A 15,555-nucleotide genomic window follows, 5' to 3' on the forward strand; every position below is an offset into this window, starting at 1 on the left:
TGTGACATTTTTTGCAAGGGTTCGCGTGTGGTTAGTCGTCTTGGCAAAGAGGATAGAACGAGAAGAAGTCGGGTCAATGACCAGCCTAAACCAAATTGATGTCAAAGCGAACAGATTTTTGTTCTAGAACCACAGGAAAGGTCGCTTATATGCTAGCCGAAGTTATGGGTACATGTAACTCGTCTTTATCCCGCTCTCCGCCAGTAGACATCGATAAACAACTCGAAAAGAAACTTCCGCTATCGGAGCATAATTAATCACCAGCTTCTTCCGAACCTGGCTCGCCCTTAAAAGAGACCAACCAACCCTCGTACGTAAGTTCACTACCCGTATAAAGCATACAACGATCAATCTCTGAAGCATCCCTGGCCAACTGCAGCGAAACCATGGATGGTAGTAACTCTTGGCTGACTGCGTCGCGATACTTGCAGTAGATAGTTATGCTGTGTTAGCCATGACTGGGCCATTTAGCCAAGAGTTGAATATATGCATCCAATCTATAATTCATCGTGGTTCCCAAGATCTGGGATGTTATGTGTAGCTTTGTCAAGCTTAAAACCGCCCAGCCGGAGTTTCTGAAACACACCAGCTGGATCGTACTGCAAGGCGACCCCCTTCAAGAACGCTTTGTTCTCCTGACCGTAACCTGCGATGATATCTTGCTCAGTGTGCCCGTAGTTCATATACTTGAAGTCGCGGTGCTTTCCACGCAGGTTCAAGAGTTTGTCGATGGCTGCGTCAAGCTCTCGAACAATCTTGACGGCTTCCTCATCATCAGCTTCATCCTCCCAGATGATACTAAGCACAATCAGCTGTAGAACGTCATCGGAGTCGTCGAGTCCAAAAAGGGTTCCAGTGCTCGAGTCTTTGCGCATTTTGGGGTAAATGAGCTGAGCGTCCAGGGCAGCCGTTAATCGATCTGCATAAGATTCACTTGTCTTGACCCAGAGTCTATAGATAGACTTAAGCAGTTCAATGTCGAAGCCGAATGTCCGCGTCCAGTAAAGGTTGCGTTTTCCTCTCGTGTCAGTGATTTGCTCCATCTCCTTGGCAAATTCCGAGTGGTTGGCCAGCCGTAAAGTATCAACCACAGCCGGAATAGAACGAAAGTCATCATAGATCTTTGGGTTCTTGACAGGCTCGGTGTAGTACATATACTGAGCGACAATCAATGTGCCGTTGACCCTGGCAAAATCCATGAACATATGCGCCTTTCCATCCTCAGGTATCTTTTTAGCAAAGTTGTCATAAGCTTTGAAAACATGTTCAAAGTTGTCTGCGGTGGTAACCTTTATCCCACCCCACATTCCACCAAATTGGAAGGCATTCAAAGTCAAGCTTGTTGCGATACCGAAGTTTTGAGCACCACCACCTTGGAGAGCTTTATGGAGGTCAGGATGGGATGTGCTGTCAACGGTTATCAAAGTACCATTTGCCAGCACTAGGTCGGTCGATGTCAGATGGTCCACACCCCATCCGCGGTGACCCGCAAAGAAGGATATACCGCCTAGTCCATGGCCTTTTCATCAGTCACCTGTCTTTCAAACCTTCCAAGAACCTTGTATGACTTACCACCAAATATGAAACCAGACACGCCAACACCAGAATCGCGCCCACCAGCAACCGTCAACCCATGCTCTTCGAGGAAAGAGAAGAGAGGCCCCCATCGACTACCTGGTCCGATCTTTACAGACCGGCCATCGTTTACGATTTCATGATGTGCAATGTTGACAAGATCGAACTGGAATCCGCCTTGGATGCTTGAACCACCAAAGTTGGAAGAATGTCCGCTACCCTTGATGGAAAAAGGACATTTGGCTTGTGTAACTTCCTTGATGGCGACCTGGACTTGGTCTGCGCTCGTGGGCTGAAAGAAACAGGCCGGTGCAGTATTTCTTTGTGGACCGTTCCAATATTCTAGCTGGGCACTTTGGAAAGTTGACGAGGACGGAGTAATAATATGATCAGGATACAGTTTGGCAACGGCGTCGCACTAACACAACTCTCAGATATGCCTGACTAGGCGTGGTTTGAGTTACTGACCGCTTTAACACATGTCGTAGTGCTGGAAGCCTGGGCAAAAACCTTTCCAGCGGACGCAGCAGCGAGGAGACTTTCAAACTTCATTGTAGGTATATCAAAGTCAGTATGTTTTCTTGAAAAGACAAGTTTCAGTATTATTTAGTAGATCTTGTTAGTATGGCATCTCCTACAGATTAAGTATGTATACTTCTATTTGGGTTACGCATGCAGATAGGAAACTGATGATGCTATTGTCACCGAAGGCCACCGAGGTCTCGGATTGCGCTAGAGTCTCTCGAAGCTAGCAATGATGGGTCGGCGGACTCCGCGGCAGCCGCCTGTAGCCAAAGCAGCGAACAGGGACATAAAAGCCCACGGAAAATCGAGGCCACTTCGGACTTTCCGAGTCCAAGCGGGGTAGACCGAACAATGTTGGCCGCTTGTGAAGACGACTTGCTCTATTGAAACCTACCGAAATTCTCGGAATTCCGTAGTCATTTTGGACACCTTGGTCGAGGTTTACCTAGCCATCCAGATTACTTCCCGACTTGGCTAGGAGAATCATTCCAGCTGTCCCTGAGATGGACGACGAAACGTCAACGGCCGTTCAATTGATCTAAATCTTCTCTTGATAAGGCAACCTTAGTTTGTAGGCCCTTAGCAGGTTTTGGTTGAGTGAGGAAGGGCTGATCACTAGAGCCACGGTGCAGCTTCCCCTCATCTTTGATCGCAACTGTAGGTTGGCGAAGTTAGGCTTAGAAACTATCATCCTACCTTTAAAACGCCATGTTTTACGTAGTATAAATTGTAGTCCAAGTAACACCTTGTGACTGATATGATTCAACACTTCGCACTTGTACTTGTGAGAATCAGTCTGAATACTTTGACCATTTCTGTTAGCTGTCTACCTCCTGATTCATTTCCGAGCCAACAGCTGCTTCAAGTAGCTGATATCGCTCGAGCCTTAGTCTCGTTCTTCAACATGGCTAATAATTTAACTACCGACGACCGTAAGAATGAGGATGTCAAGACCCTTCATCATTTGGAGAGATATCCCTCTATCAGCCACGGTACGATGCTAGGGAGCGACATGGATCCGCCAAAGACCTACAAGCGGAGATTCATCGGAATGGCGCAGCTTTTCATCCTCAATCTTTGCTTCACTATAGCCTGGATTGACTTGGCTCCCGTTGTCGACTCTGCAGCTGAGCACTTTGGAACCTCAGTGCCCGCGATCAACTGGTTTTCCACATCCTTCTTCCTCGCTGCCCTCGTGGCCAACTACCCAGCATCCTTTGTCGCGCGCCGAGGTTTAAAGCTTTCCATGATTGTCTCCGGCGCTCTTATGGTCGGAGGCACGTGGCTGATGTATGGAGGTACTCGAATCAAAAGCTTCAGCATGGCATTGATAGGACATTGTGTTATTGCCGTAGGACAGCCCTTCTCGCTCATCCTCGCCGCTCCCTTCTCAGATGCATGGTTTCGATCAGGGAGTAGAGCCACAGCGACAGCTGTCTCCGGATTAGCCACTATCTTGGGCAGTACAATCGGCCAGTTCATCATGGCGGCATGGATAAAGTCTAAAGATGAGGTGACACAAGGAATCTTGTACCAGAGCATTTTGTTGTCGGCTGTTTGCTTCACGATACCCTTCATTCCCGCCAAACCTCCCACCCCTCCGGCGTGGAATACTGTGCACCAAACACCTATTTCTCACACACAGGAGGTTAAGGCGCTCCTCTCAAGGCCTGAAATTTACCTTGCTGGTATCCCGTTTGCACTTTTATCAGGAGTCTTCAACGCGCTTTCTTTTCTTCTTTTCCAGATTTGTATGCCATATGGATTCACCGTCGACCAATGCGTTGTTGCTGGGCTACTTCTCATCGTCCCAGGACTGGTGGCCTCTCTTGTCGCGGGGAGGGTTGCAGATATATTTAGATGTCATCTTTCATTGCTGAAAGGAATTGCGTTAGTTAACGGTGCAGGTTTATTCGCTTTTATCTGGGTTGCCCCTTCTGGAAACGTCGGATTCCTCTATAGTATCAGTACTATCCTCGGTATCGGAGTGATTTCACCGAGTAGCGTGGCCGTGGAGTTTATCACGGAAATCATATATCCGCTTGGGCCGGAGCTTGCCATTGCGGCCATGTGGGGTACAGGACAACTGTTAGGGGCTGTTTTAACTATCGGCTGTGGGTATATGAAGGACGATCGTGGGGGTCTACAGCCAGGTGTCTATCTCATGGTTGCGCTGGGCTTGGTAGCCGTCCCGTTGACCTGGTCGCTTGGGCTTTGGGGTAGACGAGAGTTTGTACGACTTCGGCGAACTGCAATTCAAGGTCATTTGTAGATCTCCAACGACTTCAAGCTTAAAATGGAAATGACACCACTTATCAGATTACATGAATAATCATAGGAAACAGACCAGTCAAGTGATGCATTTCTTCTTTCTTGCTTCACGACAAATTCGTGGCACAACATCATTGCCACCTCCATGGGACTACAGGCAAAGTACAGTCAAAGGTACCGGTCATCAAAGCCATGAGAAATACGTGTATGTGCGTACCTAAGGTACCTAGTACTACTCCACTCCAAGCCAGCTGATATAAATTCCCCAGCCAACACTAGCCAATGCGACAAATAGGTTTCTCCCCTCAGCAGTTCTGAGAAAGATGAAGCTAATCAAACTAACCGCCGGCCACAGCTTCCAACCCGCCACGAGGAGGGGGTAGAAATCCTCCTGCGCCTTGTTGAGGATGAACAACCAGTCGACGCGCGCATAGTTGATTTCCCACCCTGAAGAGACTGAACCAACCACGACTGATTTCATGAAGTTTATAAACGCACACAAGAGAAACGTATTGACAACTGCCCCAACTGTTTGGTCCAGTATGGTCTTGACAAGCGTGTTGAACACATTGAGTGTGTCATTGGCAGCCTCACCATGTTTCCCGGAGCCATCTTTTTGCCTGGAGTTATAGCCAGGGAACTTCTTCTCGAGGTAATCCTGCCTGTAGCGGGTTAGCGGAGCTGATTGAATGTGTAACTTTTCTCATGGACAATCGCTTACCATAGGTAATTTGGAGGCGTAGACACAGCAGTCCATACGATGAATTGCGAGACGGGCATCCAATCCACCGCGACGGGTTCCTGTCATTCCAGGGTCAACAATGTCTTAACCATAACGCAACATGCCTTACGAAGTTAACACTTACGTTGAGACGATACGCCATTAGCACCTGTGCTAACAAATTTGAAGTCGCTGCTAAGACAACACTCTGCAGGGTAACTGATACCAGCGGCGAGCTTTTCAAGTCGGAGGAAGCCATTTTGACACTTGTCTCAACTTTAAGCACTCAGTATATCAGCTAACTATGAGAATAGTAAACTTACAGCCTATGTTTTCTTAAAGTTCAAGTTATTATAAACGTACTTTTGCTAGATCTAGCCGCTTCTTAGGGTAGTAGGAATGGGTAACTCGGTAGGTACTACAAGAGACGGAGCATGAACCAGCACACGCTTTAAATCGTATGCATAGCTACGTTGAAATACTTATTGCACTGATCATCCGATCTTATCAAGTGCATCCTTCCAAAGTTTGTCGCAAGTGCTAGCACCTGGAACTGCTGTATTCTCTTCTTAGCGTGGTTGCGAAGCCTCTCGGTCCTCGGAACCTCCGAGCGTAGATCTTAGGTCTACCGCCTCAAGCTCCGGAGTCTCCGACCAAATGACAGTCTAGAATTAGCTTTAAGAAGCATAGCTGTATAAACAATTCGGTAAAACAAAAGCCGTGAGCACCGCGGTTACGTACATTGCCATGGAAATCCGTCTGATTGCAAGGTGCAAACTCCGATGCCACCGATATTGACGCTTTTGACTTAACATGCTAATACTGCAGCCTTAGCGTGTAGTGCTTTCCTGTCCCTCCCCCACCAAAGAACCCTCAGATATTGGATTTGGCAAACCAAAATCTCTATTTGATTCTAGAAACGACAAAACTCCACTTTCCGTCAGCCAAAAATCCGTATCTTGAAACTCAAATCCATTGTGGATGGGAAACTGGAGGCCCTTGTACAATATCAGCATGAGCGGCTCACATATCTTGTTCATGTCACATCTCACCTGAAAACCCATCGACTCCTCAAACTCACTCGTCCCTATACCACTATCACGACTCTGCCAAAGTTCTGAACGTTGTGGATTTCCGGAAGCCCCTGGATGAGTTATGTTTGAGATGTCTGCATCTTCCACAAACTTGGTAGCTATCTGGAGAAACTGTGTCGGAATCGTGCCAAAGACCTTATTTCCGGTCGCATATTGCAGCCGCATGAAGTATGATGTGGCTATTTGCATATATGACAAGTTCTTTCTCGTTTCGTCATGACAGGGATGTTCAATGATAAAGTCAAACAACACAAACAATGCAGCCTGCGGCACGTTGTATTGTACCCTAATATCGTGTTAAGCATATAAATGTGCAGGAGTCTTGCAACGCGTAGTACTTACCATGGCAAGACGAATGGCTCAAGGTCTATCAAGTGTACGAGGTCTATAGTGGATCTTGCAGACTCGGTGAGAAGTAACTTATAGCGCATTTGCTCCTGGAGATCTTGTGCCCACGCAAGAATACAGACTCGCTCAAGGGCAATACGCACGTTGTAGTAGGAGAAATGAATTTGAACCGCTAAATAAACTGCTTGTGGCTGCCCTAGTCGGTGAGATCGCAGTCGAAGCCCAGGACGAAGATTCTCTGGAACTGATAGCTTCCAAGTTTCTAGTTCTTCTAAGCATCGACTCGCCTCTAGTTGACGTGATTCTTGGCAAAGAGACCTGGCCTTGACTGAGAATAGCCGTTGGTAGATATCGCAGGCCATCTGGGCGTGTGTTGACTTGCACTGAAGCCAGTTGAAGCCTGACAAAAACGGCAAGTTGGTCTGAGGAATAGGGCATGATATGTCGTGGCTCGGTATTATCTGGAGATTTGAAGATGAGTACAGGTAGAAGACGCGAATGGCATAAACGTAGGGAACTTACCGATGATCGGCCTGTATTCAAACAGTATTCACTCTCCAGCGAATAGATGACCCAAAAGGTTCTCTGAAACTCAGAGTTGGCCTGACAGGCCTCAGCCTTATTCATTTGGAAATAGCTCACAATCCTTGCAGCCTCAGTAATTAGGATACCCTCAATAGGAAGAGCTGCATAAGTGGTACCAAAGATAGTCTGAATTAGTGTTCAAGTCAGCCTTAGATCTGTTAATCATGGCTTCGCACTAACCATAGCAGCCATCGCCTAAAGTGACAGTCAGGACAGGTGTCTGGAAAGGCCAATCAAAGAAATTTTATACCTGGACTGTAACTAAACTTCTTTGACCAAAGATAATTCGAGGAAACAAGGCTAGAGAGATTCGGAAAATGTCCCAAGCAGTCCCTGAGAAGGCATTGAAGCTACCGCACTCATGGTAAAGACTGCCCAGGGCAAGGACGGCATGGTACAAGGCGCACCAAGCAGCGTCCACAGATAGAATATCCTCAACCCGAGATGAGCGCGCTCTATTCTCGAAACAGGCGCGGTCAAGGAATGGATATAGCGGGTGCACTTTATCGAAGTAGGCTGCGACACTGTTAGTATAGGTCAACGAAGTGGCCACGGGCCACAGACACTCAATATAATCCAGTCTACTCTGTTGGGACAAGGATATAGACCGAGTCTCCTTTTCCAAATCACTCGGGTAGGGAATTACTCCAACGGGACTTCCTGTAGTTGATTTAACAACTGCTTCAATCTTTGCTAATAAATCTGCGACTTGGGTGTTGCCGATGCGTCTCGACAAGGCGATCAACTTGCTGTTGGAGAAATAGGCAAGACTTGAAATAGACACTGCAACCAGCTCATGTCAACCATATATCTGCAATATATTGTTAAGTCACTCACCATCTTGTTCATTGGCCTATAAAGCGATTGAATTAGCGGGTGGAGCAAGATGGGCAAGGTTACACTACCATGATTACAGGATGATCCACTGAGGTGGGGGAAACCTCTTGATTGGCGGCGTTCAGAGTTTCAGTACCCGAAGGCTCGAATTGAACTTCTGCGTCGGAGTTCTCGACGATTGATCTACAAGACGGTAATGCCAAAAAGTTGTCAGGCTGAGCTTGAACACCAGGGGAAGATGGCGCCCCTGACAAAGGCGTAATGTGGTCCACAGCGCCAGAATTCATAGTCTGGCGACGTGGCTGTGGTTTGGCCGTCCGGGTCTTACGAACTTTGGTACGAGAAAAGCGGCAATCTTCCGATCGCCTCTGCTAGGGAGGAGTGAGGTTAGATAGCTTCGCGATCAAGGCAGAGATGCTTAACCTACACGGCAATTGATACATACAATGTCTGACTCACGTTCCTCTAGAAAGGTCATGATTAGCTTAGCATCAGGTTAAGGCTGGGCGGCCTGTTAGATGACGAACTAATACACCGAACCTTGCGGGCTCGACAGCCGTTGCAGGAATTGAGAAACCTCGACCGAAATTGCTCTGGCTGTCCCATGGCTTGATTCTGTTGAGATTCAGTCTCCATATTGCGATCAGAACTAGGCAAGGTAGTTCAAGATGATATAGTGTAGGAGAACAAAATAACGACTGCATGGGTAGCCTTGCCATTCAAGAATTCACTTAGCAGTACCAAGTAATCCTTATGTTGATTGTCATCGCCTGGCGTAGACCGAGGCAACGGATACATCCCCGCATTTCGGATGTGTCGGCCTCTTGAGCCTCGATTGGATTGTTCCCAGTTTCGGGGTCCGCGGGCAGATGATAGATACGGCAACCATCAGTGGACATTCACCCTATTGGCGGCCATCTCTTCCACAGAGATCAATTAATGTCATGGAACGCTTATCAGTGGCTCGATCAGTTTTAGCTAGTATACTAGCTCTATAGCTTGGAAGAACAAAAGTAAAACTGCATTTACATAAAGACGCCCAACCCCACTCTCGTCGTATTTAGTACAAGCTTTATTGTGGCTTTTGCTTTGACATGCTTCGAAACTAATCTTAAGCCCATTCCACCTCTCAGACACAATTTACCGACGCAACTGTGATAGCACATGTTGAAACCCATCCAGAAGATGCTTTCTATAGCAACCTGCAGAAAAGTAATCCATGGCGAATATCAGACCACTGAACATCCCTATCACTAGGAACAGTCGCCGCCAAATATTTCGCCCTGGAGCCTTGGCCGAGCCCTAAAGACATTAGCATTTCATGTATATAGCCCGATAGTGAAAAAATGCTAGTCTTACAGAAAAGTCAAAGTCTTTCCAGACGGGAAAGAGGCTCCTTCTCCAGAAACTCGCCTGGGAGTAAGGGTAAACTGTGGCGTTCCACCGTTTGCCGTTCTTTTTCGCCTCGAGAAACCAGTTGGTGCAGCCAGAGTAGAAGACGGTCGACTTGACGCCAGCCTGCATACTGTCTGTCCATTGACTCTCGGCGTCCAGCTTCACATCGACTATACTGGCTTTGCCATCTAATATGGGCTTGATGACGCGCAGTGAATAGTTGATCCCATTCTCCAGAGCTATGATGGCCGAAGTGTGGCCAACGCCGGAGTTGGGTCCTACAATTGCATTTAATCAGTATCGACTTCTTTACCTACGCAGAGTGATCTTCCAACTCACCGTAGAGAAGAAAAAGGTTTGGAAACCCGCTGACAGATGTCGTGTTGTATGCTTCTGCGCCACCATACCGCTCCCAGTGTTCATGCAGATTTTTATTTTGTCTGCCTATCACTTCGATGCCATTAAGGAAGCTTCCCGTCTCGAAGCCATTGGCAAGGACAATGACGTCTGCTTCGATGACTTGATCTCCAACCCGAACCCCATCTGGCGTGATTTCAGTAGCTGGTTTATCCGTCAGGCTGAAGTTCTCAGCATGAATGCTCTCAAGATAACCGGAGTCATAAATACGCCTCTTGCATCCAAATTCGAAGTCGGGGATGAGTAGATCGTGATACTTAGCAGGTGCTGTCTTTTTCATGTAGGCCAAGGCTGTCTCTCTAAACTTTGCGCGCACACGTGCTCCCGCGTCCGTCATCTCAAAAAGTTTATATTGGCGCTCTGTCTCGAGAAAAACGAGGACACGGAGTAATCTCTGTACTCCAGGAATGTTCTTCATCACCCAGCGTAGCAAGTCCAAGGTCGGCCCATCAATTGGAGGGAGGATCCAGTGTTTTGATCGAATGATCTGCGTGAGGCTCTTTGTTTTAGCAATGATATTTGGTACGATCTGCGCCGCTGTACAGCCGTTACCGAATAGCACTACCCGCTTTCCTGTGAGATCAACATCGTGACGCCATCTTGCTGAGTGAATAACAGGCCCTTTAAAAGACTCGCCACCAGGTATATCCAGTTCTCGTGGGTTGGAGAATAAGCCTGTTGCTGAGAAGAGAAACTGGCATTCGTGGAAAAAGAGAGATCCTGTTTCCAGATTCCGAATAGTTAATCGCCATCGAGCATGCTCCTCGGACCATTCACACTTCTCAACCTGGGCCCCAAAGGTCATCTTATCGAGAAGATGGTACTTTTTGGCGATTCCCATTATGTACTCATATAGCTCCTCTCGTTTAGCCAGGATACGTGTCCAGTCCGGATTCGGTTCGAACGAGAAGCTATAGAGCACATTAGGGACGTCGCACGCGCAGCCTTTGTCATCGCGTCCTCAATTAGCACTATTTCTTGACTGAAATGATGATAGGATCTATTGACGTACCAGGATACTGATTCTGTAACCAGGTACCACCAGGTTGGCTCTGGCGTTCAAAATAATGAATGTCGTCGAGGTCATACCATCGCTTGAGTGTTGCACCTAGACCAATACCGGAAAGACCAGTTCCGATACAGGCAAACCGGCTATAACTCGTTTTTTGGTTATGTGGAGACATTTTTGCGCTTTTCTTCCAATATTTGCGAATGAAACAAAATGCGATTATGTGTTGGGCTCGAGTAAAGGAGCTATTTGTTTAAAGCGGAATGGATGGAATTTATGTGGTGGAATTTATCAAGGTCGGCGACTCAAAACTCTCATACTTGCACCTCGGCTACAATCCACATGTCTTTTTCAATTTGTTGCTAAGCACAGGCTTTGTACCGAGTAAGAACACAAGGTCCAGCCCTTGAATGCATGGATGATGACGTCCTCGGACTTCTTCCTTCTGTGGTTCAGGGTAAGGTTGACTCGGTTCGTTCGTCCGCGGGCGCCGAACTAATTCAGCAGAGACCATCGTAGAGTCCGAAGAACCCAAGAATTTGTACTACTACATCCGTTCGGATGTTCCGAGGTACAATGTTTGCGAAAATCCGAACGGCTATTGCTGGCAACGAGCGCCATGTGTGAGTTTTTGAACTAGCCCAGTAGTAAAAGGGATGAAAAGGGCTTGATTTGAGTTGAGAGATCGATCGTGACCACCTGCATTACTGAGTAGGCTGAATTTAGTAGATATAAGAGATGTGCTGGTACGTCCTTTGTTAACAACGATCAGGCGCTTTCGCAACCTGTGTTTACTATAGTGTCATTGAAGGCCTATCGGATTTCTCCTGCATCTTGTCTAGTTTTCAAGTCTACCTTTACACCTGGTTCAACACAGACTCACTACCATGACTCCCAATTCCGCGAGCGACAAATCCTCCCTCAACACTTCATTAGATGTTCTCATAATTGGAGCTGGGATTTCCGGGATCAACTTGGCATACCACATCCAGACAAAAGCCCCAGAACCAGCACCGTCATCATACGCCATTCTTGAGTCAAGGAGTAATTTGGGTGGCACATGGGACCTATTCAAATACCCAGGTCTCAGGTCTGACTCAGATATGTTTACTTTCGGCTTGCCCTGGTACCCTTGGCGAAAGAACAAAACTATAGCCTCGGGTGCTGAGATCCGTTCTTATCTAGAGGCCGCGGCTACACACGCTGGGATCGATAAAAATATCAAGTATCAACACAGAGTACTTTCAGCGCGTTGGTCATCCCAGAAGTCACGGTGGACTCTGGCTGTCGAGGTCAATGGCGTTCCCGGGCATATTTATGAGGCGCGTTTCCTTATACTGGGCACCGGTTACTACGACTATGATGAGCCGTTAGCTACCCAAATCCCAGGCCTTGACAACTTCGCTGGAACCATAGTCCATCCCCAATTTTGGCCCGAGGATTTGGACTATGTCGAGAAAGATGTTGTTATCATTGGGAGTGGCGCAACTGCCGTTACCCTGCTACCAAATCTGACGGAAAAGGCAAATCATACGACCATGTTGCAAAGAAGCCCAACTTACATCTCGCCGTTGCCCGTGGTTGACAAGCTCGCGGTGGTTGAGCGCGCCATATTGCCAGCTCGCCTTGCCGGACGAGTGACTCGACTCCGCCGCGCTATACGATTCTTCGGCTTCTACTGGTTTTGCAAGTTCTTCCCCAACACTGCAAAACGACTCCTTCGCAACATGTGCATGAAACTCCTTCCCCCTGATCTTCCTGTTGACCCGCATTTCACTCCTCGCTATAACCCCATGGACCAGCGGCTCTGTGTCTGTCCAGATGGTGACTTTTTTTCCAGCCTGCGTTCTGGAAAAGCGAGCATAGTGACCGACACTATCAAGAAGGTTACTGAAGATGAGATAATCCTGGCTTCAGGTACAAAGTTGCGGCCTGACATTATCGTCACGGCGACTGGCCTCAAGCTACGTATTGGCGGTGGTATTCAATTCTTTGTCGACGATGACCCAATCAATATTGTTGATGGGTTTGCTTGGAAAGGTTTCATGCTACAAAATGTGCCTAACTTAGCTTTTGTAGCCGGGTACTACAACGCTGCATGGACTTTAGGTGCAGAGGTGACAGGTATAGCTGTTGTTAGGTTATTACGCCAGATGAAGTCCAAAGGGGTTTCTTGTGTTGTGCCACGCCTTGGGGAATTGGATCAAAATATGGAGCCGCAGTCGTTCTTCAAAATCTCGTCTACCTATGTTAGGGATGCCATTATGTATACCCCTAAGGGAGGAACGGGACAGTGGGCACATAGGTGGAATTACTTTTTTGATCTCGCAAAAGCCTATTGGGGTGATTTTAATTCTGGCCTGGAGTTTATCTAGAATCCATTGGAGTATAGAGCTTAAGCTATATATATGAATGCATCCGTTGTACGATATAGTCCAAAGTCAACTAACCAAACATCTTAACCGGTAACAGGACGGGCGGGTTTTATCCTAGCCGCACTACTGAGAGCCTTTTATCAATAGCCCCGTGTTACCCTCCTTTGTCATCTCACTTTCTTGGCACACGAGTGTTAGGAAAGTGGCCCTGTCGACACCTAAATCCTTAACCTTATGGCCAGCAAGTCTCTCCAGAGCGGACCTTAACAAGTGCACAATAAACGTCTCAATCTGAGGCGATGACTCTGCCTACGACGAACCCTTCGGCTCCTCCCACACCCCGCCAATTTGCACTGAGGAGCCCGTGCAGCCTGCCTGTACCTCCGCCAAAAACCCTGCCCTCAACAGCAAGGGGGCATCTCCAGACTCGCTGCCGCGATCGTTGCGGCCGTCATGTAATTCAGTCCTAGACCAGTGTCGCAGCGCCTTGAGAGACGACGGCGATCCTGCCAACAAGGTCACAGACGAGACGGGGCGCGACGTGATCGAAATAGCCCAGGGGCAATATGGCAAGCTGACTGGGCTAACTCCCCAATCTAATCTAAGACGTCATCTTGCGACAAAATGGCATCCTCCGGCCTTTATTCCGCCCTCTGCTAGAACGTCAACAGATAATTAGAAAAGAGATTGCTGCTATCAGAGGAAGACTAATCATCTTATTCTTCCGAACCTGGCTCACTCTCACAAGTGACTGGCTAACTCTCGTACGAAAGTTCAATTCCCGCCTTAAGCATGGCCTGATGAACCGTTTCATCCACCCCCTCCGCATAGTCAATACCAATATGCTTCAGATGTTGAAAGCGGCTAGCTTTTGCATCAACAAGCCCCAGCAAGCCCTGTTCGAGGCGATCAATCTCTGGAGCGTCCCAGGCCAAGTGCAGCGATACTATCGACGGTGGTAATAGCCGGGTAATTGCGTCGCGATCCTCCACCGTCGGGTTTTCAATACCCTCGAGATTGTGTGAAATGTAAAAAACAAGCCGTGTGTTCAGAAAGACGTGTTCAGGCTTCTCAAAGTCCTGAAACGTGAAGTCTAGACGGTAATAGGGAGGTTTTGCAACCACGTCGCGAAGGTCCAAGTGTAACGTCTCCAAACTGTGCCGGTAATTTCGTGCTTCTTCAATAACATCTCTAGAGAACCTGGGCATTGAGAAGTCAAAGAATTTTATTCCATGTTTTACACATGACTCAAGAACCAACGACCGAAGGTCCTTTGCGACGAATGATAATGATTCTCCAACCTTCCAGGGCGATGATATGTTTGCCAATCGCAGGGTTCTGATCTGAGACCTGTCGCTGTATGAGTCTCCAGCGCTCCTATAAAAGCGAGAGTTGATAATGTCAAGCTTCTCCAAGTTCGGTGCTCTTTCAAGAATGGAAAATAGATCAAAATCTATCTCCAATGTCCGAAGATACGGGAGCTCTGTCACTCCTAGGGCTTCAAGAGCGGCATTTTTGAACCGGTCAAAGATGGAGTTGGATTTGTAAATGATGTGACCCAGCTTGGGGAGTAATGCAATCAGCATTGGGATGAGCTCATGGTGCAAACCCCTGTAGAAATCTTTCGTCTTCACGCAATAATGTTCTGGATATTCCAGGATTTCATCGGTGAACGCTGAAGTGAGCGTGAAGCTGTATTCATCTTCTCCCCACTGTGTTCTCCGTGCACCCTTGAGAGTGTTTATGAAGTGTTCTGCCCGGTACTTCCAGGCTTCCTCAATATCGATGCCCAGATCAGCGGCACCCTGCTTTAAGGACAGTACAGTCTGTTTCGCATCCGTGTTTGAGTGTTTTGGATGAACGTAGATGATGCGGACTTTCTCTGCGAGGTCTTTGCGTCTTCCAACGGTGCGCATGAATTGGTTGAGTCTGAGGCCATAGGTATAAAGCTCGGATAGTTCGGAGTCGCCATAGCCGGGTGCGAAGTCATGGTATAGAATATCCTCTGCAACAGAGTGGAGCGTTTTGCAAGAGGCAGCGAGGGAGAATAAGGCATATTTATCGATGGAATACCATGACTTTTGGTCGGGTTGCTGAGGCTCACGGCGTTGCTTATGCTGATGCGGGGTTCCGAGGCCTTTAACAGGTCGTAAGTCGCCTCGACAGTGCAGGCAAAAGTAGGAGAAGATTTCGACTAGAACATCTCGAGGGAGATAGACTAGACCGGTTGTCTTGGGGTTTATAAGCGTCATGTTGGTAGATGATCTTATTATGATAGGAATTGTAAAAAAGAGATTGTTGGAAATGATGTGATGTTTTGATGAGCGGGGTTAGAGTGAGACATCACTCCTAGGGCTTGGTAGGACTTCTGTGTAACCACACAAACTCGGTACGCAAGGTTCG

General features: G+C 47.6%; 5 protein-coding genes across 5 annotated transcripts; 1 reads left to right on the forward strand and 4 right to left on the reverse strand.

The window, feature by feature from the left end:
• Positions 1-497: 497 nt before the first annotated feature.
• BKA55DRAFT_706432 (uncharacterized protein) lies at positions 498-2,520 on the reverse strand (the record flags this gene model as incomplete). The annotated part of the gene is made up of 5 exons (XM_046200690.1): positions 498-1,507; positions 1,573-1,993; positions 2,044-2,121; positions 2,231-2,270; positions 2,495-2,520. 5 exons carry the CDS (start codon positions 2,518-2,520, stop codon positions 498-500), a joined length of 1,575 nt encoding a protein of 524 aa, XP_046045806.1.
• Positions 2,521-4,262: 1,742 nt separating this feature from the next.
• On the reverse strand, positions 4,263-8,243 carry BKA55DRAFT_596644 (uncharacterized protein; the record flags this gene model as incomplete). Its single annotated transcript, XM_046195972.1, has 13 exons — positions 4,263-4,349; positions 4,715-5,033; positions 5,093-5,172; positions 5,238-5,368; positions 5,964-6,081; positions 6,145-6,472; positions 6,529-6,995; positions 7,108-7,245; positions 7,300-7,314; positions 7,370-7,635; positions 7,684-7,902; positions 7,957-7,972; positions 8,025-8,243. 13 exons carry the CDS (start codon positions 8,241-8,243, stop codon positions 4,263-4,265), a joined length of 2,403 nt encoding a protein of 800 aa, XP_046045807.1.
• Positions 8,244-9,033: 790 nt separating this feature from the next.
• Positions 9,034-11,009, reverse strand: BKA55DRAFT_649919 (uncharacterized protein). The gene is made up of 3 exons (XM_046197283.1): positions 10,781-11,009; positions 9,691-10,713; positions 9,034-9,629 (listed from the first exon to the last, which is right to left on the reverse strand). The coding sequence occupies exons 1-3, from the start codon at positions 10,950-10,952 to the stop codon at positions 9,268-9,270; spliced, it is 1,557 nt and encodes a 518-aa protein (XP_046045808.1). The 5' UTR covers positions 10,953-11,009; the 3' UTR covers positions 9,034-9,267.
• Positions 11,010-11,664: 655 nt separating this feature from the next.
• On the forward strand, positions 11,665-13,152 carry BKA55DRAFT_519410 (uncharacterized protein; the record flags this gene model as incomplete). The annotated part of the gene is made up of 1 exon (XM_046188342.1): positions 11,665-13,152. The coding sequence occupies one exon, from the start codon at positions 11,665-11,667 to the stop codon at positions 13,150-13,152; it is 1,488 nt and encodes a 495-aa protein (XP_046045809.1).
• Positions 13,153-13,907: 755 nt separating this feature from the next.
• Positions 13,908-15,404, reverse strand: BKA55DRAFT_519912 (uncharacterized protein; the record flags this gene model as incomplete). The annotated part of the gene is made up of 1 exon (XM_046188375.1): positions 13,908-15,404. The coding sequence occupies one exon, from the start codon at positions 15,402-15,404 to the stop codon at positions 13,908-13,910; it is 1,497 nt and encodes a 498-aa protein (XP_046045810.1).
• Positions 15,405-15,555: the final 151 nt, after the last annotated feature.

This window comes from Fusarium redolens (genome assembly GCF_020744475.1).
Source record: "Fusarium redolens strain MPI-CAGE-AT-0023 chromosome Unknown BKA55scaffold_14, whole genome shotgun sequence".
Lineage (NCBI taxonomy): Eukaryota > Fungi > Ascomycota > Sordariomycetes > Hypocreales > Nectriaceae > Fusarium > Fusarium redolens.